The sequence below is a fragment of the Chiloscyllium plagiosum genome, chromosome 3, assembly GCF_004010195.1.
Source record: "Chiloscyllium plagiosum isolate BGI_BamShark_2017 chromosome 3, ASM401019v2, whole genome shotgun sequence".
In the NCBI taxonomy this organism is placed as follows: Eukaryota; Metazoa; Chordata; class Chondrichthyes; order Orectolobiformes; family Hemiscylliidae; genus Chiloscyllium; species Chiloscyllium plagiosum.
The window spans coordinates 36605847-36632414 of NC_057712.1; the positions used below are offsets into that span (position 1 = coordinate 36605847).

The window sequence follows — 26568 nt, forward strand, 5'->3', positions numbered from 1 at the left end:
CATCCCCTCCCCCACTTACCGATTGTACTCTATGCTACTTTCTCCCCACCCCCACCTTCCTCTAGGTTATCTCTCCACTCTTCAGGCTCTCTGCCTTTATTCCTGATGAAGGGCTTTTGCCCGAAACGTCGATTTTACTGCTCCTTGGATGCTGCCTGAACTGCGGTGCTCTTCCAGCACCACTAATCCAGTTAATGATAAGGTCCTAGGGATGTTGCTGAACAGTGAGACCTTGGAGTGCAGGCTCATAGCTCCTTGAAAGTCGAGTCAGAGATAGATAGGATAGTGAAGGCGGCGTTTGGTATGCTTTCCTTTAAGGGTCAGAGTATTGAGCACAGGAGTTGGGAGGTCATGTTGCGTCTTACAAAACATTGGTTAGGCTACTTTTTGAATATTGCGTGCAATTCTGGTCTCCTTTCTATCAGAAGGATTTTATGAAACTTGAAAGGGTACAGAAAAGATTTACAAGGATGTTGCCATGGTTGCAGGATTTGAGCTATAGGGAGAGGATAAATAGGCTGGGGCTGTTTTCCCTGGACTGTCGGAGGCTGAGGGGTGACCTTATAGAGGTTTATAAAATCTGAGGGGCATGAATAGGATAAATTGATCAAGTCTTTTCCCTGGGGTGGGGGAGTCCAGAACTTGAGGACATAGGTTTAGGGTGAGAGAGAAAAGATATAAAAGGGACCTAAGGGGCAACATTTTCACACAGATTGTGGTAAGTGTATGGAACGAGCTGCCAGAGGAAGTGGTGGAGGCTGGTATGATTGCAACATTTAAAAGGCATCTGGATGGGTATATGAATAGAAAGGGTTTGGAGGGATATGGGCCGGGTGCTGGCAAATGGAACTAGATTAGGTTAGGATATCCAGTTGGCATGGACCGGTTGGACTGAAGGGTCTGTTTCCGTGCTGTACATCTTTATGACTCTAAATATGGGTATGCATTCGTGGTCATCCTTCAAGATTTCATTGATTGGAACTGTTCAGTTGGGGGATTGCAAACGTAACTCTACTTATTTAAAAAAGGAGTTAGAGAGCAAAAAACAGACTTGTTAACTTGACAGCAAAGACAGGCAAATTTGCTAAAGTCCATCATAAAGGATTTATTTATTAGCAGAGCACTTAGAATACAGTGATAGATTCAGAATAATGCTTGAAAAATATAATGGCTTTTTTAAGGATGCAACAAATAGAGTTGATAAGATAAAACAGTGCATGCGGCTTGCTTAGATTTTAAGAAGGCTTTAGATAAATTCCCACATAGGAGATCAACATGTAAAATTAAATTGTAGGGGACTGAAGGTAGTGTACTGAAAGGAAACAAAGAGTAAGAATAAACGGGTCATTTTCTGAGTGGCGGCCAGTGACCAGTGGGGTACCACAGGGACACAAAGCTGGATGGAAGGGTTAACTATGAGGAGAATGCAGAGATGTTTCAGTATGACATGGATAAATGAGAAGGTAAATGTATGGCAGATTAAACATAATGTGCTTAAATGCGACATGATTTACTTTGGTCGTAAAAAAATATTATCTGAATGGTGATATATTGGGAAAGGGAGGTGCAATGAGACATAGGTCCTTATTCACCAGTTGCTGAAAACAAACATTCAGGTAAAGCAAGCAGTGAAAAAGGCTAAGATATGTTAGCTTTCATGGTGAGAATATTTGAGTACTGGAGTAAGAGATGTGTTGCTGCAGCTGTCCAAGGTCTTAGTGCGACCACACCTAGAGTATAATGTGCATTTTCAATTTCTTTATCTGGGAAGGATGTTCTGGCTATGGATGAAGTGAAACAAAGCTAGACCAGATTGATTCCTGGGATGGCAGGACTGACATGCAAAAAAAGCCTGGATTGGTTAAGATTACATTCAATGAAGTTTAGAAGAATGAGGAAGGATCTCATAGATCTCAACATAATCTTAACAGGACTAGGCAGGGGAAACACAGGAAGGATGTTCCTGATGACCAGAATAAGAGGTCATAGTCTAAGAATGGGGGCTGCTATTTAGGATGAGAAATTTCTTCACCCAGAGACTGGTGAACCTGTGAAAGTTCTCTGCCTCAGACAACAGTTAAGACAAGTCATTGAATGTTTTCAAGGAGATAGATATAGTTTTTGGGACTAAAGGTATCAAAGGATATTAAGAGAAAGCAGGAACACAGTACTGAGAAGGATGATCAGCTATTATCATGTTGCGTGCACAGCAAGTTCAAAGAGCCAAACGGCTCTGCTGCTCTTATTTTCTATGTTTCTATGATAAAGTCGAGGGTCAGTGACAGACCTTTGAAAAGCTCTGAATTATGTATCTTATCATGTTAAGCTTTTATCTTGATAGGCTATTAAGTTTATCATGCCTGCGCTGACTCAGTGAAAGAACTATTCAATTAATGCCACAACTTGCTCTGTCTTGATACGCATATAAGTCTTTCTAAGTATATGTATATATTTAAATTCTTTTTGATATTACTACAAATCTGCTTTCACTACCATTTCAAACAGATCCTTCCAAATTATTTCTCATTTTCATCACTGCCACAGATGTGTTCTCTTTGGTTATCAACTCTCTTCCCTCCAGTTTCTTTCTACTTCATCAAACTCCCTCAAAACTTAAAAAGCATTTCACCTATCAATTAACATTCTTTACTCTAATGAAAACAATCTTAGTTTCTTTAATCTTGCAAAACAACTGAAGTCCCTCGCCTTGACCATTCTCATAAATGTTCTTTCCATTCTCTCCAAGACTTTGTCATCCTCCTTACAATGCAATTTATCATACAAGACAATTTTTCAGTTCTTCAAATGATAAACAGCTTTGCAATTTGATCTGTACAGTCAGTCACTTACCAGTTATAATATTGCCCCAAAAATGTCACTGAAATTTGCATACAATAATCTACACCACTAACTTGGTATGTTCCTACCAATGTATATAGAACAAAAAAAATCAAACCTTTGCACATTAAATGCTCATGAAGGAGTTGGAAGGCAACCCTAAAATTCATCTTCTGAATTCTGTATTGAAGATTGATAGACTTTTGTTAGTGAAGGATATTAAGGGTTATGGAATTAAGTCGGGTAAACAGAAATACCAGTTAGTATTGAAATAAGTGGGTGGTGAAACAGGCTTGAGGGACTGAATTGTCTCATGTTCCTGTCATCACAGATGTTCTTAACTGATCGGAATAGCCTCACAATTAAACAGCTTTCCCCATCACAGTCCCCATGCACCGAATTAAACAGTCTTCTCTACACCGAATCGCATCATCACCTCCTACCTCCTTCCACCTCCAAAGACATTTTAACTAAAAAAAATTGTTTGAAGTGAAAAAGCACATATTTTAATGTCTTATTGATTTTTCCCTGGTTTGTGCACAGCATTCTCCAGGAATTCCTGAATGCTCCAGCACAACCCTTAATGTGCAATTCTTTTCTATATCAGATTTTCTATACCAGAGTTCATGATGTCATTTAATGAATTAATTATGCAAAAATCTATAAATCAAAATTTTTGAGTGATTATCCTCTCTGACAAACTTAGCATTGTATCATCATTAACAATTTGAATGTTCAAGATGGATTAGATTAAGATCAGTGTGTTCACTGTCACAGTGTTAAAATACAATATGACAGCTAGTATTTGACATATTTATTATTCCTTTGTCTTCTATTAATATATAAAATATCAGATTGCCATGAGCAAATCTCTGAAAGGATCAGCTGGTTGTTTCTCTTACTTTAATAACTCCTTGCTGAATTACTGGAGATGGATGATTGACAAGAACTATCAATGCTTCCGGTTGAATCAACTTGTCCATCACATCAGCCAGCATTACATCTGGCAGTATGAGTAGGATTCCTCGCAAAAGGTCATAGAGCCCACAGCAGATCAGAATTAGACAGTCTTCTGTCGCAGATCTAGATATGCAAAATACATATGTCAATAATACCAGAAGCAACATTCATCTTTATTTAACCTTATTTAAATTTTCAAACCCTAAATCTTGACAGGTATTTTTAAGCCTAGAAGTTCCAAACAACCTGCATACAGGTTTTAGCAGTATGTGAGTTATGGCAGGAGAGTCAGGTGACATTACAGGCACGAGAGGCAGCCTTGGCAATGTTGAAGGTATGGTTGAAAACTCATCTTCTGGTTAATTGGCAATGGGATAATTACAAGACAGCAGTGACCAACATTATTTTTTTCTCTTTTAAAGCAGAAAAGCCTGCTCTCATTTCAAGTAATGTTGCAGGACATATTGACGAACTCTCTGACTATGACATCCAAAGGATGATGACATTATAGCACACAAGAATATACAACTTCCAGCAGATGCACATCATCGTTAAAGACGTTCACACGCAAAACACTGTTCGCTATACCCTTTTGAATATTCACTACAAATTGGTATGTGTTGTAATTTCTCAAACCTCAAGCATTGGTAACATGGAGCCAGGCTTAGCTACTTTTAGCTTCTTTTGCATGTCCCATCATTCAATAAGATTATGGCTTATATGTAACCCAAATCTACATGCCTGCTTTTTTTCTCTAATCCATTAATATCATTGGTTAACCAAAGCTCAGTTTTGCCAAACTCCGTTTTAAACTTTGCAACTGATCTAACATCAATTCTCATTTGTTAGGAGAGTTCCAAACCACTACCGTTCTTTGTGTGCGCATGGTTTCCTGAACAGTCTGACTCTGGATTTTAACACATGCCCCTAGTTCTAGGCTCACTAACTAACAAGAATAGTTTTTCTCAATCTATTTCATCCATTCTCCCTTATGTCTGAAAACACAGATTAAATCACCCTTAATGTTCTAAATTCCAGAGAATTCAGTGACACTGAAGAAATGGTGATGTATTTCAGTCAGGATGATGAGTGGCTTAGAGAGTTAATTGCAGGCAATGGTGTTTCCATGTATCTGCTGCCACTGCCCTTCTAGGTGATAGGTTCGGAAGCAGCAGTGTATAGTGCATTTCTATAGTACATGTTATAGATCAGTAGTCTCCAACCTTTTGACGCATAAGATCATTTTTTGAATTTAAGTTGAACCCAGGATTCATTCTGAAGAAAAGAGACCAAAATTTATTTTTTAGAGCTATATAAATCTGAAAACTTGTATAACTATTAATTTGTCCTCTACTCACCAAAGCTCAGTATGACACCTCTGACCACACATTATTTCCCAGTGAGTTGTAGTTTGAGACTGCTAGTTTTGTATAGTCCATCAAATGGCTGTAAATTGGATGTGATACTTAGACTTCAATGCTGTCTCACAAAGGTATGTGCAACTAAAGCAAGTTTTCAGTTTAAAAGCAGAGAATGATGGAAATGGGTATTTTTCTGTTTATGAGTTGGGGGAAAAAAAATTGTCCCTTGATCTGACTTTCAACACAATATCATACTGCAAAATAATTATCTGTATGTCAATTCCACTGCATTGCAAATCAAATACCTGATTGATAGGTTGGCAACAAATTCTATGTATACATGAAGGAATGGATTTGAGACAAACATGACAATTTGTTCCATCACACCAAAATCCTGAAATTACCTGTTGAATTCCTCTGTTAAATTCCTCACGTGTGAACACAAGCTTTCTGGATGGAACCTTTTTTGTTTGTCTTTGCTTTTTTTCTAGTAGTTTCTCCAGACTCAAAGCGTTGCAGCATTTTTTTTTAAATTGGGAGAACCACGGACACAGTTTCAACTTGATTACATTCTCAGCACAGTGTCGTCTGTCATTTTCCTTACAGTTCAGCTTGTTAAATTTTGATGCGATATCTTTAAGGAATCCAAAGTTAAGCAACCACTCACTGCCTGACAGCTCACTACACATTTCATTCCTTGCATACTCATTCATTTCATTGAAAGAAGAAACATGGCAATTTCCAGCATTTACAAATCTTAGAACTTAACCACCTCTCATCATAGAGGATTAGTTCACCGTAGGCAGCACCAAGTTGTTGAGTAAGTTTTAAACAAGCATGTTGAACAGTTCTTGCTCAAATCAACCTTAAAAACAATTTTCATAATAAGTAAATTGCTTGCTGGTGGATTACACAGTAGTAATTGATATTGTGGCGCCATAGTCTTACCAGACCATAGGGACTGCTCCCTTACTAGAGAGAACCAACTCATGGTGATTTAACCTGAGGGTCATGTAACCTCAAACTGGTGATGGGAATTGAACCTACGCTGCTGGCATCACACTGCTCTGCAAACCATCTATCCAGCCAACTGAGCTAAACCAATTCCCCAGTAATTGATAAAGGAAGTGAAATCAGAGTCATTTCTGCAAAATGCAGCAAAACTCTCATTTGCACTAAAAATGGCTAGAGAAGCATTAGTTCCGATATAAATCAGTTTCTTGATTGGAATTGTTTTCACAAGCATATATATGTTGAATTTTAGATATCCTCACCCCTTGTTCCTTACGTGCCAATGGGTGAGAAGATTCTCTTGTTTTTAAGGATAAAACAAATATCAGCTGGGGTATATTGATCATGTTGATGTATTCATCAAACTGGAGTGAAAAACTTTCTCAATCCTTCAAGTCCATGATGTAGTTATTAAACGATGTCTTTGAACAAAAGTTCCATTCGTTTTGCTATTAAGCACCAAGTCACGTGTTCTGGAATGCTGTTATTACAGTCAGTAGCCAGAGTAATTTCTTGTTTAATTACTTCATCTTTGAATGATTTATTATATTTTGCCAGAAGATAGCTTTGTGAAATGACATGTCAGTAGTGGCCTTTTTTTTTACTGGTTTAGAAAATAAAGTGATTGTTGAGCTTTCAAAATCTTCAGCTCGTTACACTTCTTTGTCCAGAGCGTGTTATTCAAGGCAGAACTATCCTTGGAATTTACTGTTCATCATTGTGTGATGTTATTCCAAATTCCCTTTTTACTTATCGATACATACAAGACAAACATTTATGCATATATCCTCTTAAAGGTTGCTATTGTATCCACCCCACCACCTCCTACCCTGTGTAAAAAAAACCTTGCCTCTCACATCTCCTTTAAACTTACCCCTTTTTATCTTAAATCTATGACCCTTAGAATTGACATTTCTACCCTGGAAAAAAAGATCTGACTATCCATTCAATTCTTAGCTCGCATAATTTAGTAACCTTCTATCAGGTTGCCCCTCATCCTTCAACATTCAGGAGGAAAAAAGAACAACTTTGTCCAATCTCTCTTCATAGCTAATAACATCCAAACCAGGCAACATCCATGTAAAGTAGGAGAAAGCGAGGACTGCAGATGCTGGAGATCAGAGTCGATAGTGTGGTGTTGGAAAAGCACAGCAGGTCAAGGAGTATCTGAGGAGCAGGAGAATCGATGTTTCGGGCATAAGCCCTTCATCAGGAATGAGGCTTGTGGGCCAGGAGGCTGAGAGATAAATGGGAGGGGAGGCAAATTTGATCTTGCAAAATGTGTTACCTTGCATTTGTCCAGATTAAACTTCATCTTCCATTTCTCTGCCCAAGTCTCCAGCCTATCTATATTCTGCTGTATCCTCTGGCAATCCTCCTCACAATCCACAGCTCCTCAAACTTGGCGTCGTTTGCAGACTTACTAATCAGGCCATCTACATTCTCTTCCAAATCATTTATATATTACAAACAATAGGGTCCCAGCAATGATCTCAGCAGAACACCACTGGTCACAGATCTCCAGTCAGAAAAGCACTCTTCCACCAGTGCTCATCTGTCTTTTATGACGAAGTCAGTTCAAATCCACCTTACAGGCACACCATGGATCCCATGTGACTTCATCTTTTATATCACCAGCCATGACGGACCTTGTCAAAGGTCTGATTAAAGTCCATATCGACAACATCTACCACCCTGCCCTCTTTGTCACTTACTCAAAAAACTCAATCAAGTTTGAGAGATAGGATCTTCCCAAAAAAAAGCCATGCTGCCTTTCACTAATAAGTCCACATTTTTCCAAATGTGAGGGTGAGTTAATTCTATCCCTCAAAATCTTCTCTAATAAATTCCTTACCAATGACCCAAGTCTCACTGGCCTATAGCTTCTCCAATTATGTCTGCTGCCCTTCTTAAACAAAGAAACAATGTTGGCTATTCTCCAGTCCTCTGGAAACTCTTCTGCAACTGAAGAGGACACAAAGATTTAGTTCAAGGCTGCAGCAATTTCCTCACCTGCCTCCCTCAGCATTCTGGTACAGATCCTGTCAGGTGTTGGAGACTGGTCTACCTTAGTGCTTTTCAAAACGCCCAACACTTTCTCCTTTTTAAGTTGACATGTCGCAGAATATCAATATACCATGTCCTTCTTGTTTGTGAATACTGATGCAAAGTATTCATTTAGGACCTCACCCACTTCCTCGAGCTCCATTCATAAATTCCCTTTTGTCCTTGAGTGGACCTACCCTTTCCCTCGTACTCCTTGTATATATATATATAAACTACGTTGGGATTTGTCTTCATTCTGTTTGCCAAAGGTATTCCATGGCTCCTTGTAGTCCTAATTCCTTGTTTGATTCAGCTTCCTAAATCTTACTTATGCCTCATTTTTCTTTTTGACGAGGCTCTCAAAATCTCTTGCCATCTTTATCCTTCATTTTCACAGGAACATGCTATCCTGAAATCTTATCAGCTGACCTTTAAAAGATTCCCACATGCTAGATGTGGATTTAAGTTCAAACAGCTGCCCCCAATCTACATCTCCAACTCCTGCCTAATACTATGATTGTTAGCCTTTGTTCAATTTAGCACTTTCACCAGAGAACTACTTGTACCCTTAACCAGAAGTAACTTATAACATACACAATTAAGGTTGCTGAAAAGTTTCCCCACTGAAACAGGAAGGTGCTACACTAAATCTGTCCGAGCTCATTCCCCAATACCAGGTTTAGTATGACACCTTCCCTAGTTAAGTTATTATATATTTCAAAAAGCTGTCCTGGATACACCTTCAAATCCTCCCCCATCCGAGCCCTTGGCATTATGCATGCCCTACACAAGAGAGGGGAAGTTAAAATCCTGTTGTTTTCATATTTTTCCATAATCTGTTCATTTATCTGTTCGTCTGTCACCTGTTAGATATTGGGAGGCCTGTAATACAATCCCAAAGTTATTGCATGTTTCCTATTTCTGAGCTCTACCCAAATGGCATCACTGGATGAATCCTCCAACATGTCCTCCCTCAGTAGAGCTGTGATATTCTCCGTAATCAGTAACACAACTCCCTCCACCTCTTTTACATTCCCCTCTATCACACCTGAAACATCTTAAAGCTAAACGGCACAGATGTTAAGATAATTACATTGCTTTCATAGAAATAGAAGCAGTAGGAGGCCATTTGGCCTGTCAAGCCTGCTCTGTCATTCATTGAGATCGTGGCTGATCTATCCATCGTCTCAGCTCCTCCTACCTGCATTATCTCCGTATCCCTTAACTCCCCTACCACGCAAAAACCCATCCAACTGTGTCTTGTGAAGCTGTTTCTACTGTTTCTTTGGATAGAGAATTCCATAGATTCACTACTCTTGGGCTACAGCAGTTCCTCATCTCTATCCTAAATCTATCCCCCACTAATCTTGAGGCCATGTCCCCTAGTCTTAGTCTCACCCAACAGCAGAAACAATTTGCCTGCCTCTGTCTTATCTATCCCTCTCATAATTTTATGTTTCTATAAGGTTCCCCCTCATTCTTCTAAATTCCAGTGAGTACAGTCCCAGGTGACTCAACATCTCCTCATAGGGTAACCTCCTGATCTCCGGAATCAACCTGGCAAATCTCCACTGCACTATTTTCAAAGCCAGTATATCCTTGCTCAAGTAAGGAGACCAGAACTGCGCACAATACTCCAGTTGCAGCCTCACCAACACATTGTACAATTTCAGTAAAACCTCTTTGCTATTAAATTCAATCCCTCTAGCAATGAAAGCCAATATTCCGTCTGCCTTCCCCATAACCTGTTGCACCTGCAAAACAACTTTTAGTGATTCATTTACGAACACTCCTACATCCCTCTGTACAACTGCATTCTGCAATCTTTTACCATTTAAATAATACTCTGACCTCCTATTGTTACTTCCAAAGTGGATAATCTCACATTTACCAACATTGTACTCCAACTACCAGACCCTTGCCCACTCACTTAACCTATCTAAGTCTCTTTGCAGACCCACCACATCATCTGCACAGTTAGCTTTTGCACTCAATTTAGTGTCATCAACAAACCTGGATACGTTCCATTCATTATCCCGTGAACAGTTGCAGACCCAAACTGACCCCTGCTGCACCCTACTCACCACTGATCTCCAACCAGAGAAACACCCATTTATCCCAACTCTCTGCTTTCTATTAGTTAACCAGTCCTCTATCCATGCTAATACATTCCCTGCAACTCCATGCATTCTTATCTTAAGGATGGCTCTTTTATGCAGCAACTTATCGAACGCCTTCTAGAAATCCAAGTATACAACATCCACGATGCTTGTTACATCCTCAAAGTACTCCAGTACATTTGTCAAACACGACCTCCCTTTATTGAATCCATACTGCGTCTGCTTGTTGGAACCCTTTCCATCCAAATATCTATTTCTTCTTTAATGATAGCATTCAACATTTTCCCTCCTACAAGATGTTAAGCTAACTGACCTACAATTATCTGCCTTTTGCCTACACCCTTTTTTAAACAGCAGTGCAACATTCGCTGTCTTTCAGTCCACCTGGACTTGCCCAGAGTCCAGTGAATTTTGGTAAATTGCCACTAACGCATCTATTATAACTTCTGCCATTTCTTTCAGCACCCTGGGGTGCATTCCATCAGGACCAGGGGACTCAAGTTTGCTCAACACTACCCCTTTAGTGATAACAATTGATTTGAGGTCTTCATCTCCCATTGTGTCCTTATCATCATTTTTTGGCATGTTAGACACATCTTCCACTGTAAAGACTGACACAAAATAGTTATTCAATGCCTCAACCCTTTCAGCATTACCCAATGCTGCACAGTGGTAGGCGTCACAGTGGTTAGCACTGCTGCCTCTCAGCGCCAGAGACCTGGGTTCAATTCCCGTCTCGGGCAACTGTCTGTGTGGAGTTTGCACATCCTCCCAGTGTCTGAATGGGTTTCCTCCGGGTGCTCTGGTTTCCTCCCACAGTCCAAAGATGTGCAGGTTAGGTGAACTGGCCATGCTAAATTGCCCGTAGTGTCAGGTGAAGGGATAAATGTAGGGAATGGGTCTGGGTGGGTTGCTCTTCGGAGGGTCGGTGTGGACTTGTTAGGCCGAAGGGCCTGTTTCCACACTAAGTCAAAAAAAAATTAATTCCCCTTTCTTATCCTGCAAGGCACCTACATCCACTTTATAAATATATAAAACAGAAAATGGTGGCTAAACCTTTTCCTACCTGTTTTAATATTCTGTGCTAGTTTGCATTCATAATCTATCTTTCCTTTCTTTATTGCTTGCCTCATGATTATTTGTTGCTTTTTAAAGTTTTCCCAATCTTCCTGTTTCCCATTACCCTTTTGTAAAGCTGGAGCTTTTAATTGGATGTCTTCCTTTATTTCCTTTGTTATCCAAGGCTGGCTCTTCCTATTCTTGCTATTCTTGTTTTTGACCAGAATATACTTTCTTTGAGCAATGTGAAAAATCACTTTGAAAATCCTCCACTGTTCCTGAACTGTTCAACCATATAACCCGTGTTGCCAGCCTAATTCAGGCAACTCCTTCCTCCCTTGTTTAAACATAACACCCTTGTTTCAGATAATACTATTTCACTTTCCATTTGTATCCGGAATTCAATCATACTGTGATCACTCTTTGAGAGGATCCTTAACTACGAGATCATTAATTTTACCTGTCTAATTACACAGGACCAAATCTAAGGTTGCATGTTCCCTTGTAGGTTCGGTAACATGCTGTTCAAGAAAGTTATCACGGATGAGTTCTACGAACTCCTCTTCAACATTGATGAACCGAATCAAGTCGTTAGAGGCAATGTGCATTTAAAGTCCCCCATGACTACCACCTTTCCATTCTTACGAGTCAGATATTTATTGATTGATTGCCTGTACTACTGTACTGTTATTATTGGGTGGCCTATAAACTACTCCCACCAGTAACTTCTTCGCCTTACTATTCCTCATCTCCAGTGAAATGGATGCAACATTTTGCTCCTTAGATCCTATATCGTCTCTCCCTAACATCCCAATCCTTAATTAGAGCACAACCTCACCTCCCTTTTCCCTTCCTGCCTATCTTTCCTAATTACCTAAGACCCTTGGGTATTTAAATCCCAGTCATCACTAACCTGCAACCATGTTTCTGTAATGGCTACTAAATCATACCCCTTTGTACCGATTTGCACAAGTTCATCTACTTTTGAATACTACGGGCATTCAGATGAAGTGCCCTTATACTCATTGCTAGGTTCTAACGGGAAAACCTTCCTGTCTTTTGCAAATGATTCTGTTTCATAATTTTACTTTTTTCTTTCCTAACTTTTCTTCCTTCTGCCTTTTTGCCTGAACTCCCATCCTCTTGCCATTTTAGTCTACCCTTCCTCACAGTCTCTCTGCTCGTCACATCTACCTTTACACCAACTGCTGCATCTTCTGACCTGACATTCTGATTCCGACCACACCCCTGCCAAGCTAGTTTAAAGCTTCCCCGACTAGGTTTGTTTGACTCTAAATTATTTTGGTCAATGTGCACAAACTAACAAGGATGCAGGCAGGACTTTATGTGCTGTCTTGCAGACACAGGACTATAAGAAAGAGGTAGAAGTCAGATACCTTTCCAAACCAGGACAGAGTGTGGCAAAATAGGCTGGTTTTACCCATGTGTTTTTATAATTTAATACAATAGCAGCCTTAGGATCAGCCCAATAGGATACCACATGGCTACCTTCTCATCAAGAGTTGCTCGGCTCAATAAGGTTTATGACTTACGTGGACTACAGCAGGTCAATAAATCAGCACACCACCACTTTCTCTAGGTTAAGTGGGGATTGGTGATAAATGTTAATGTTGACAACAACACACACATCCCAAGAACACATTAAAAGTAGGGTTGTACATGGTAAAAGAGCTTTCCCCTGACATAAGATAAAAGGAATTGCCATAGTAAACTCTTAATGGCTAAAAGATATAGTATTGTAACTTTTTAAAAACATGATAGCTTAAAGAATAACAACGATTACCTTTCTGCAGTAGTCTCAGTTTCATTATAGGGTCGCTCATAGAGAGGAGAAATGCCAAAACTCTCCCATTCCTCAGGAATCAAGTTCTTGTCAGCTAAACTTGGCAAACGTGACATAACTAACGATCCATTTTGGGAAGGAAACGCTAATCCCAGGCTGGTAAAATTACTCTGACTTTTTTGGAATGTCTGTAATCCTCGGAGACTATCAGGTCGATTTAATCCTTCATCACCGCCTCCTTCCTGCTTCAGTTCTGGTTCTAAAGCTGATGAAATGTTGGTGCTTTCATCTGAAATATGCTCACATCCAAGACTAGCAACCAAATTTGCCAGGTTATCCAACTGTACCACAGATTCAAAAGAATCCTGTACATGACCATCTGCATCACCTCGGGCAGAAGATCCCCTTGCAGACTCACACACAGCTTTTGCTGACTCACAGCTGCTGAGGTACATTTCATCTTGTGCATTTTTCAAAGTTCCCAAAGTGCTCATTTTAGGGGTATACTCTGGTAAAAAGCCAAGGCTGTCAGATTCACACTCTGGAACCTCTTGTGAGTCACCAAAGTTTCTTGGTCTCAGTCTTCGGATTCGCACTTGCGGTGAGGTAGAAGGGGTCACTGGTAGACTCTGGGAGTACTGCTCATATACTGGTAATAAAGGAGACTCCTGCTTTGGATAGTTAAATGTGCTGTTTTTTTTATCTTCTGGAAATGCAGAAAAACAAAATCAGATTGTTACAAAATTAATGAAGGTGTACATGTATTATGATTTAATAAGACAAGGCAGAAATTCAGTTTATTCATTTTACTAAACTATTTATTTTTCCCATGTTATTTTTACAACACTTACTCCAAGAAAAACTGAATTAGCTTTTTTCCATCCACATATCTAAAATTGTTTTATGATGCCACAATTCCAATTCTCAAATGATACGACTATTGTGAAAAGTATGCCATGAAATGACAGATGACCCAAAGACAGTACCAGAAATCTTTTATGGAGTATCTCAAAAACAGACATATTAACAACTTGCTTTCCTTTTCATAACATGTTTCTACCAGTGAACAGCCTCACTGGCCAAAGCTGCTGTTAAGGCTTGACAATTGCAGTCAAACTGGACCACATATAGGCCCCTGGAATATCCTGCCTCTTTTTTCCTATTTTTACTCATTAATAATAAAACAACCAAACTATATTCTGGTTTGTGACTATCCTGGAACCTTTACATACTAACTATATTACAATTTAAAGGACAGAAGAAAAATCTGTTGACATCTCTGAGGACGTATGCAGTGAAGATGTTACCTGACTTACAGGCACGGTATCCTTATATATGAAATTGCTGAGTTCCTTTGATGCTTAGGTTGATGAAAGCCTCACATCATGTAGTGTTTAATTAGACAAAACAGAAGGCCCTAGGTTTGATTTCTACTTGGTGTTGAGGTTGGAAATCTGAGGCAGAATGGCAGCAAAAGGGTTCCACTTTGGCTTTATTGCTCCAATCTAATATCTACATTTCAGGTCCTGGCAAATACTGTTGAAAATGAAGGGTTGAGCCCAGCTTTCATAAAGAAAGGTATACTAATACTGAAGGCAGCCCAGAGAAGATTCGTTAGGCTGATAGCAGGTATGAAGGGACAGTCTTATCAGGAGAGGCTGAGTAGATTTGTCTCATACTCATCGAAATATAGAAGAATGAGACATGATTTTATAGAAACATGCAAGATTCTCAGGAGACTTGACAAGGTAGATGCAGACAAATTGTTTCCCCTCGGTATAATCTCAAAACAGACATGAGGAGGAATTTCTTCAAGGGTAGTGAATCTGTGGAATTCTCCACTGCACAGGGCTGTTGAGGCTGTGTTGTTAAGTATGTTCAAGGCTGAGATAGATATTTTTCAATTGGTAAATAAGTCAAGGATTATGGGGAAAAACCAAAAAGTGGAGTTGAGGACTATCAGATTAACCATGATCTAATTAAATAGTGAAGTAGACTTGATTGATTAAATGCCCAATTTCTAATCCCAAATCTTATGCTATTATGCACCAATAGTGGAAAAGCCAACAGCAACTCATGATCCGATCTCACACAGAAAGATTAACCATTAGCAACACGGTGGATCAGTGGTTAGCACTGCTGTTCGACAGTGCCAGGGGCTTAGGTTTGATTCCACCATCGAGTGGCTGTCTATACGAAGGGTTGACGTGGACTCAATTGGCCTGCTTCCACTCTGTGGGGATTCTATGAGATGGCTTGTGTGGCAAAATGGGTGCAAAGCTACCCTTGGACTAGGTGGTCTGGGTTCAAATCCTACCCATTCCAATGGTGTATCATAATATGTCTGAACATGTTGACTAAAAAAAAATCTAGGACGATTAGCCACTTGAGTAAGGTGCAGGAGGGCTAATAATTTTTGTTGTAGGTTCCATGTCAATAGCATGGTGGCAGAGTAAATTGTAAGGAACGAAAGTAGCAAAACGCAAATACCTTTAAGTAATAAATGCTTTTAATCCCTCTTGCTACTGCTGTCAATAGTTTAATCAAAATGTCATACAGGTCCTTTTAGCTGGTCTTCACTGCATGCAATCCAATAATGCAACCTGCCATAAGAATACTTTTGACATGTTTCAGTTTCTTCTGAGAATTTCTCCACTTTAGTGGGGAGTAGCGTCCTCAACCAAGTTCAACCCATTTCCCACACTTCTGTCATGCTTTCCACTCCCTTCCCTAACACCAACAAGGTTCCTCATGACTTTCCAGCGCAGAAGCCTCTGCATTCAAAATGTTATCCTCTGCCATTTCCATTACCTCCAGCATGACATCATCACCAAAAATATCTTTCCCTCCTCTCCCTTCTCAGCATTTTAAAAGGACTATTCTATCCAGGAAACCCTGGTCAGCTGCTGTTATCTCCAACATCCAATCCCTCTCCTATTGCACCTTTCAATGCAATTCCATGAAATTTGAACCCCCTCTCTTAGTAATCATTATCCTCCTTATTGTCCAAGGCCCCAAACACACTTTCCAAAGGAAGGAGTGGTAGTCAATTGTATTTGCTGCTCACAATGCAGTCATCTATACACTATAGAAATGAAAGTCAAAGCGGATGACCACTTTGAGGAACACTTCCACTCGGTCCACACAAGCGTGACTGACCTTCCAGTTGCTTATCGTTTTAACATAACATCTTGCTCTCATGCTCACTCTTCTGCGATTCTGGTCTCCTTCCTATTGGGAGGATGTTGTGAAACTTGAAAGGGTTCAGAAAAGATTTACAAGGATGTTGCCAGGGTTGGAGGATTTCAGCTATAGGGAGAGGTTGAATAGGCTGGGGCTGTTTTCCCAGGAGCATCAGAGCTGAGGGGACCTTATAGAGGTTTATAAAATCATGAGGGGCATTAATAGGGTAAATAGACAAGGTTTTTGCCCTGGGGTGGGGGAGTCCAGAACTAGAGAGCATAGGTTTAGGGCGAGAGGGGTAAGATATAAAAGAGACCTAAGGGGCAACTTTTTCACGCAGAGAGTGGGGCACATGTGAAATGGGCTGCCAGAAGTAGTGGCAGAGGCTGGTACAATTGCAACATTTAAAAGGCATCTGAATGGGTATATGAATAGAAAGGGTTTGGAGGGATATAGGCCAGGTGGGACTAAAATGGGCTGGGATATCTGGTTGGCATGGATGAGTTGGACCGAAGGGTCTGTTTCCCTGCTGAACATTTTTATGATTCTATAGGTCTGCTGTAGTGTTCCAGTGAAGCCCAACACAAGCTGAAGAAATCTAATTTTCCAATTAGGCACTTTCGAGCTTTCTGCAGTCCACACTGAATTCAACAATTTGAAACCATAAATTCAGTCTTCCTTTGGTTTCTGATTGTTCATCACACAGGCCCAAGTGCCTGGTGCTTTAGATTGTGTTTTTCGTGAGCAAACTTCTTTATTATTTGTTCTCAGGATGTGGGCATCACTAGATAGGTCAATAAATGCCGGGCTAATTGCCTGGAGGGCAGTTAAGAGTCAACTTCATTGCTGTGGGTCTGGAGTCACATGCAGGTGAAGATAGCAGATTTTCTTCCCTAAAGGACATTAGTGAACCAGATGAGCTTTTATTATAACTGACAGTGATCCACTGTCGCCTTTAGGTTAGTTCTTTCCAGATTTTTATTGAAATAAAATTTGAACCTATGCCCTCAGAATATTAACCTTAAACTCTGATTTACTAGTCTAGTGACATTATCATAATACCACTGCCTCCCCACCATATATGCTCTGACATTAACACCTGCTCTGGACCTAACTTCCTTGGCTACAACCATGATACAGAAGAGGTGCATATTAATGTAATTACAATAGCAGATAACTAAGTAAACTAACTCATAAGTCATTTTGAACAATTGCCTACCATTTGCTGGGATAGCGATGAAAGCAGATGGAGAAAGAAAGCCAGGACTTTCCTTAGGCTTCCCACTACTGTTAGAATGCCGCATATACCGGATTGATTTGACCTTTTCTTCAAAGATCTTACCATCTGAAAGTCAAAATAAATTTCATTTATTGTTTTAATGATTGTAAAGCATTCTACAACAGACCAAATTCTACATTATTCACAGTTATAACAATCTTCCATATAAAGTATCTATTAAAACTCCTCCACATATTATTTACATACATATACAGTACAAAATTCACATCATTTTCGACCAGTGTTCAATATGAAATAATATGTGAAATCATTCACAATTTTGAATAAATATCTACTCCAAGCATAACCAAAGAATGAGTTTCATGACTGGTTAGAGCAGGTAAAATCTGCCTCCAACAAAAATATACTATCACTGATGCTTATTTTAGTGGTTTGCCTGAATGTGTCTTGATGTACCACATGACCTCCATTATGGCAGTTCCTATTCTGCAAGTTGTTTTGTGAAAACCTTTAACTTGGCAACACTGAGCCAGAAAACTACAAGGAAAAGGCTCTAAGTCCAAAAAAAACCTAAGTATTGTTAAGGAGGGATTTGTTTCTACAGGCATCAGAATTATTCAATTATAACTTTGCAACATGGACCCGGACTTTGAGATGTAGAATTAGTTTACGTTAGAGACAAAAATAAAATGGTTAAGGAGAAGGCAATTAATCTTCTCAAGAAACAGAGGAACCTGTCTGTGACTAGTGATGAAGCAAAGGTTCTGATTACACATACAAGAATTCCCCTAACACAAAGCAGACTGTCTTCAATTCAATATTAAGAAAATAACTGTTTAGAAGATAGTTTTTTGGCCATCTAGAAGTATGTCACTTATATTCACATTAATTCCATGAGATACTTAAGAGAAGTGAAGTGCTTTACAAATAAATTGATTTTCCTATGACATTTGTACAGCACTTTTAGAGCTAAAAAACTCAAGGTGCTTAATACTCTACTTTTGAAATTAGCTTATAGATAAGTGTAATAATAGAATGTTTTGAACTGAGGTGCCATTTTACACATATCAATTGCACTAATAACAATCATTGGATTTCAAATTGATCAAAAATATGAATGAATTGAATTTAAAATATTCAAACTCAATTAACCCTTTTGCCTTGAAATCATGCACTGATATTTGAGCAGCGGTGCTAACTGAAGCATTTAAAATGCTTCCCTGATATTTTCTTAGCAAAGGAGTTAATCCATTTAGTTTTAACAGTTTAAGAGCCCTGCTAAAAATAATAAAAGGAAAAATTTCAGATAAATAATTTAAGCATAGATATGCTAGTAGTGAAATCTCATGAAGAAATGATATGGCCCCTCATTTCAGTGTTAGATTAATAGCAAATTTAGATATCATTAAAGAAATTTCCATATAGAAAAGGTTTTAACAATCTCTAACTCATTTTATGGTACATATTACTAAAAAAGAATCAACTATTTTCATTTGCATAGTATGTATCACAGTGAAATATTTTAACATGTTCCATGTGAGTGATTTGTCAGTAAAGTGACTGTTATGAAGCAATCTATGTGGATGCTGTGTGTGGGAATGCGAATCAAAGAATTGACTCTCCACACCAAAGCCCTTTATGCTTGGATGTGCACGTTAAACTGATTAAAAGCAGTAAGCATTCCATTCACCTATATGGAGGGAAAAGTAAAAGCCTGGTGGGGTGTGGCAAACATAGGTGTTAGTGGGAGGATGTACTGCCAACAGAAAATTGTAAACCAGCTTCAACAATTCCAGATCTGGTGGTGAACCAAGTACTTCCTCAATGATCTTCACAAACGATCTACAGACTTCCCGAGGGATAGATGTCAAATGTTCATCTCGGTGTTCCTGAGAAAGCAAATTGAAGAAACAAAACATAGGTAAGTTGCATAACATTATGCAAAATAAAACCTTTTGTGTGGTCCAAAGAAAAATGATATTTACCCGAAATAGAATCTTTCCTGTACCTAATTTGGGTAGTGACATTTGTGTCTTCTTTTCCATCCAAGACCTCAGTACTGACATCCTACATAAATTTCAGCTTGTTTAAAATGTTAATATGCTTTATTAGGGGTAAAGTGTTTATTATTATAGGACATATTGACAACGGAGTAAAGATCCGGTTATCCTTGTTTATAAGTCACTGAAAGCTAACATATGGGTGCAGCAATCAACCTGGAAGGCAAATGGTGTTGGTGGGAGGGAGTGTTCCAGAGTCAGGAGACATCATCTCAGAATAAGAGGCAAGCCATTTAATATTGAGGTGAGATAATTTTTTTTCATACCAAGTGTAGGAGATCTTTGGAATTCTTTACCATGCATGGACTTTGGAAGCTTAGTCAATGAGCAAATTCAAGATAGGTTTTAGGAAACTGATGACATCAAAGCTGGGCTGGGCTGCAGTTGGGCCACCAATTTTGTAAAATATTCAGAGGCAGCTATGGCTGTTAGGTACAAACAGTGGCTGTTTGCGTGGTCCACCTTGGTGCTATGGAACTTTATCTCAGTTATAATAACAACAGAAAAGCCCTCCTTACCCCTCACATTCCTTTACTGCCCATATGCCATTTATGCCTCCCAAACAGTGCTCACAGCCCTTTATGTTTCTCCATGCCAAGATATATATCATTAACAACCTACAGGCTCATGCCAGGCCACGGCATTCCCATTTATCCACGATAAAATGTATCGGAACGATGGTCATTATAGTGGCAGTAAGATCACCAATATCTTTCCATGATACTGAAAAAAACTTCATTTCTACTACAAGTTAAGAAAATATTATTTACACTTAACATTTCAATAGCTGCACTTGAAACCTTAACCATAAGTAAATAAACATTGGCTATCTGATCCCTACTGTACTTCATTTTTGCAATGCTGTCTATCAAGAGCGAGCTCAGGTGTTTCAAAAGAATACTGATTTCTGGTCTTTTAGGCAAGAGTTTTTTTTAAAAGCTTTTCACCCCCCACATCCAACCCCACCATTGGGCTTCATTGTTTCTATATAGTATATAGTGGATGAATGTGAAAGGAAATGCCATATCCCCTTGCATGTTGGTGGTAGGGGTGAAAATTGGGCGATTACGAGTTGTTTGAGGAATGGGGGTTACCTGGGAATAGAGGACCAAGAGGGTCCTTAGGGGAGGCATGGGACTGCATGAGAAGGACATTTAAACTCACCTTTCAAAACGTTTCCCATATAAATGATGGCTCATGATTCTGTTGAGGTGGAGCAAACAATGACAAGTCATGAACTAAGACTCTTTAAAAAGCTAGTTCAACTCGATAAAAATTGAGAAAGAATACATCATGTCACGAGTGCTAGCTGTGGGCATGTAACCCAAATTAGCCTGGACATTAAAAGGTACTCCTGAAAATGGGAAATCCTGGGAATGAAGTCAGGAATTTTGGAATTGGGACCTGCCCATCATTTTTAAAGGCTCCTTAATTTAGTGAAAATCCAAGTCTATATTTCTGAAGATGCATCAGCACCATTGTAAGGTATAAACTTTATGTGACAGAGTTTGGATTGTCTAGTTTCTGAAGAGAAACTTGTGCTTTGGTAATTGCCTGTCGATGGAACATGTACTGTATTATGTTAAACTAATAGCTGTCCTTTTTCTTAAGGCCAGATGATCAAACTGGTAACCGCTTCAACATCAGCATTTTTGAGGCATCTTAGAAACTACATATTTACAATAAAATTACTATGTTCTGACTTTTAGCAAACTTCTGTTGTCAAGAATATCTTGAACATGGGAATAAAGATGTTAAAGTTCCACTAGTTTTCAAGTTCTGTTCTGCTAGTTCACTTGGAAATACTGAACTTCCAGGTGAAAGAGGGAAAGGATAGAATGCTACATCAGCTGCAGCCAAGTTGGAAGACTTAATTGCCATAAAACCCTCAGTATCACAGCATACTTATTATAATAAAAATGCAGTTTTATTATCTCTCTTCAGTTTAAGTTAATTATACTTGAACCTTGTGACAAATGAACCGAGAGATCCTATTAATTATTTAACAAGAGGTTCTTGTACTCTGTCATACAAAGGATATCCCATGCTGCTTTTTGCTTCACTCTTTCCCAGTTTACTGACTTCAGCTAGGTAAGGAATTCTAACCCTGGATTACAAAAGCTAAATATGCCAGGCTCCCATTCATAATTACTATCTAGTGACCCATGTTAGTTAATCAACTTGGTGACTATCAGGAGAAGACGTTATGCTTTCCATAATTAAAGACCTGTTAACCTTTATTGTTTACTTGGAAAATGCTCACTTGGATAAAACATCAAAAGGTACCACCACTTTATAAATGTACCCTAGCAGAGTCCTGCATGAAGAGAGTAGGACGACATTGGGAGGGTAGAGAAGTGGAAATTTAGATAAATACAGTTCATACCTGAAGAACTTGACATGTTAAAAGGAAGCGATAAACCACTTGTGCCTTTAGAAGCTGCTTGACATTGAACATCTGCTTTGGATGATGGACTCTAATGAGCACTTCAAGAGCTGCCATCAGCATTTCCCAGACACCATTCTATTTACAAAACAAAAATACATAATATTGGCAGCTACCCTGGTGCAATAAGAAAACTTGCATTCCAGGCTCAGTGACATCAATGAAGTGAATGCACAGATGGCCCCCACGACATCCATCACAGCCGTTAAGCAGGCCTGAAGTTGCTTCCCTTTGCACTGGCTGAGGATAGGGATGGAGGTGGAGTTGGGGAAGATGATGAGGAGGTTGATAGGAAGGCAGCTGAGGAAGAGGACGAGGACGAGTCGGCAATTGAGGTGGTTAAGGAGGCTGAGGCTGATAAAGAGGAATTTTCCTCCCTGGTTGTCACTCATCGGTGACACACCATTGTCGCACTCACCCAGCTTTCCCCAGCTGCTGCACCGCCTGAGGCGGGAACCTTTCAAGAACCCGAGAGGCCCCACCTAAATGCTGCTACCTGCTTTGAACCTGAATGAAGCGATGGTGAGGGACAGCAGGAGCAGCCCCAGTTATCTGCCTCACTTACGGTCACAACCTGACTACTCACCAAATTGAAAGATTTTACCCTCCCTCAGGATCACTGATCTATGGAACCAAGTGACATCTAATGACACAACAACCCAACGGTGGCACAGTGGTTAGCACTGCTGCCTCACAGCGCCAGAGACCCGGGTTCAATTCCCGACTCAGGCGACTGACTGTGCAAACTCCACACATTCTCCCCGTGTCTGCGTGGGTTTCGTCCAGGTGCTCTGGTTTCCTCCCACAATCCAAAAATGTGCAGGTTAGGTGAATTGACCATGCTAAATTGTCCGTAGTATTAGGTGAAGGGGTAAATGTAGGAGTATGGGTCTGGGTGGAATACGCTTCGGCGGGTCGGTGTGGACTTGTTGGGCCGAAGGGCCTGTTTCCACACTGTAAGTAATCTAATCTAATCTAATCAAAGCATTCAAAACAAAACTTTTGTTTAAATGAGAGCAAATCAATAAAGGTGTGTTGTGAGAATTTTTCTTAAAAATACTGCATCAGGAACTGGATAACCGCATGTTATACAGAATGAGCAACCAATCTCAACTTTGTCCATTTAAGTTCTTAAGTGGACTTTCTTCCTCTTGTTGACAGTATCATTTCACAATTGTTGTTCTTTCAAATTAGGAAGCCCTCTTTCCAATTCAGTACTTAATAGTGATAGAAACAAATAAAAATCTGAACAGCAGGAGGGATAAAAACCTGTGCTTTAGACCAAATCTTCCAATCCAATAACAATTCAGACAGCAGTTTCACATCCTGGATCACAGCAATTGATTCTGTATCAATTTCGAATTGCCCTGTGGACTCGTTAAACTTAAGAATTGGAGCACTGCAGCATCCATCAAGTAAAGCCTGAAATACAGTTTTAAAAGCATAAAGTTAGCAATTCGATATACATCTGTCTGTATACGACCACAACTAGCAGCATATAAAATTAAACATTCCCTACACAAGACAGCAGAGCAAGTTTAAAAATATAGATGCTATAAAATGTTTTAAGGGCCATATGCTAAAACAGATGACCACTGTTTCCTTTATTCTCAAAATGGACATATAAAATCTCCACCTAGCACTTACAGGAGAAAGGAATGGCATCATGGGATTAGTAATACATTAAAATCACCGAGGCATTTTTTAGTGGTCAAAGTAATTTCAGAACATACTTGGTTCCAGGAGAATCTTGTCTCCACAGTGTGAGCCTTGCAGATGCTGGTTGCTGCCTGTACAAAGCTTCGGGAAGGTAAATTGCCTTGCTTCGCAATGAATTTGTCATGTTTTTCAATTGCCTCTTGATTACTGTGTTTAAAATTTACATTTCACATCTCCCTCCCTCTGTGCATCAAGCATGCCTTGTCAACTTAGTTATTCTCAAACTCTTCCCCTTGTTCTACCTTTCCACATTTCAATTAAATAACACATAACTTAATTTGTTTCTATTATGACCTATGTCTGATAAAAGTAGTATTGAAATGGCAATCAGTATATCTTGGGTCATAAATGAATCCTTAGCACCAAGGGAGGGAGAGAGGGGGGAAAAGCGAAGGGGCAAGGGGGGGAAAGCGAAGGGGCAAGTGGGGGAAAGCGAAGGGGCAAGGTGGGGAGAAGGCAAGGAGGCTGCCAAAGAACTTCAACAGGCTGGGATAATCAGCAAAGAAGAGGCAGATAGAATACAATGTGGGAACGTGTGAGATGATGCACCTTGGTAGAAAGAATAGAATCATAGATAACTTTCTACATGAGGAAAGGCTTTGGAAATCTGAAGCACAAAGTGACTTGAGAGTCTTTATTTAGGACTTTAAGGTTAATATGCAGGTTCAGTTGGCAATTAGAAACAGAAATATAATGTTATCATTCATTTCAGGAGGGTAGAATGCAAGAGCGCAGATGTATTGCTGAGACTGTAAAAGGCTCCAGTCAGACCACATTTAGAATATTGCGAGCAGTTTGAGCCCTGTATTCAAGGAAGGGTGTGCTGGCCTTATAGGGGATCCAGAGGAGGTTTACAAGAATCTCAAGGATGAAGGGCTTAACACATAAGGAGTGGTTGAGAACTTTGGATCTGTACTCAATGGAGTTCAGAAGTTTGGGGTGCATGGGGTCCTAATTGAAACTTACACATTGCGAGAGGCCTGAATAGAGGTGGTTGTGGAAATGATGTTTCCACTCAGAGGACAGACCAGGAGCAAAAAGGCACAGCCTTAGAGTGAAGGGATGACCCATTAGAACTGAGATAAAGAGGAATTTCTGTAGCCAAAGGTTGATAATCTGTGGAACTCATTGCCACAGAGGGTCATGGAGGCCAAGTCATTGTATATTTAAGACAGAGATAAAGAGATTCTTGATCAGTTGAGGATATCAAGGGGTATAGCAGAAGGTAAAGCAGGATAACAGGGCTGAGGAACATATTAGCTGCAATTGCATAGTGGAGCAGACTCGAAGGACCAAATGGCCACTTCCTCTCCTTTATTTATGGTGTTATTAGTCGAAAAGGCACTATGGTTGGCAGACATGGTGGACCAGAGGGCCAATTTCTGCGCTGTACTGTTCTATAGGGAGGGTTGGGGAGAAGAGCGAGCAAATAGGGGAAGCAGGGGGGGAGTTTGAGACAGAGAGAGAGAGAGACACAGACAGAGAGAGAGAGAATGACAGCAAATGAAGTTGGGGAGCACCAGCAAGATGGGAGGAGAGCACAAGTTGGGGTGATACATCAGGGGCTAGAGGTAGGGACAGAGGGAGAGAGAGAATCAAGACATGTACAAACCGGAGACTATTAGTCGTGGGTGACTTTAACTTTCATGCAGATTGGGAAAATCAAATTGGCAAAGGCAGCCAGATAGAGAAAGAATTCATACAGTCCGTTCGGGACAGTTTCCTGGAAAATGTTATGGACCCAATCTCTCAATTTTGGATTTGATAATATGCAACAATGCAGGTTTAATACATAACATCAGACTAAAACATTATCCAAGGAAACAGAGACCAAACATTCAGTTTGAGTGTGAGAAACTGGTGTCAGAAATGTAAATAAGGGATGAAGACACAGTTGGCAGGAATGGATGGAAAAAAGAGGTTAGCAAAAAAAAAAATGGCAAACATTTAAAAAAGTTCATGATTTTCAATAAAAATATATCCATCTGAAGAAGGAGGAGTCTATGAAGGAGATCAACAAGCAGATTAACTAAGAAAGTTAAGGATAATAATACTAAGAAAAATAAAATGCAATACGGAAAAGATTAGCAGAAGAGCATTAGTGCAGTATTAAAATTGACCAGAAAATTACCAATAAATAAAAGGATAAAATTAACTCAGTGTTTAAAAAAAGTAACAACTTTCCTAAATACATAAAAAATGGAAATGAGAGGTCAAAGTGAACAAAGGGCCCTCAGAAAATGAGACTGAGAAATAATTAATGGGGAACCAGGTAAGGGCAGAGAGTTGAATAACTACTTTGCATCAGCCTTCAGGGGAGATGGCTCTGATAGCACTCCAAAAATAAAGAAATAATCAAGGAACAAAAGTGGGGAGGAAGTAAACAATGACCATCAATAGAGAAAAAAAGTACAGAAATTAATGGACGTAAAAGCTGATAAACTCTCTGGGCATTAGGGTTTGAATCCTAGGATAATTAAAGGAAGTAGCTACAGAGATAGTGATTGCACTGGTAGTAAACTTTCAACAACCTTTAGATTTTGGAAACATCCTTGAGGATTGGAAAACTGTCAATGTAACATTTTTAATCAAAAAGGAAAGGAAACATAAAACCAGTAATAATAGGCCAATTGGCTTAACATCTATCACTGGTAATCACAGCTGGTTACTGAGGTAAGAAGCAGGATAGATAAAAGGGGTAGGAATGATGTAATAGATTTG

At 39.6% G+C, this 26568-nt stretch overlaps 1 protein-coding gene across 2 annotated transcripts in view; it reads right to left on the reverse strand.

Moving 5' to 3' along the window:
• Nucleotides 1-26568, reverse strand: part of lyst (lysosomal trafficking regulator) — a 357679-nt gene that overhangs the window by 103528 nt on the left and 227583 nt on the right. For both annotated transcript variants that reach the window (XM_043680023.1, XM_043680014.1), the window contains exons 19-24: nt 23398-23550; nt 22069-22206; nt 19313-19511; nt 17602-17727; nt 13200-13905; nt 3741-3921 (exon numbers count right to left, since the gene is read on the reverse strand). In XM_043680023.1, the coding sequence (XP_043535958.1) occupies nt 3741-3921; nt 13200-13905; nt 17602-17727; nt 19313-19511; nt 22069-22206; nt 23398-23550 (1503 nt within the window). The remainder of the gene's footprint in view (nt 1-3740; nt 3922-13199; nt 13906-17601; nt 17728-19312; nt 19512-22068; nt 22207-23397; nt 23551-26568) is intronic.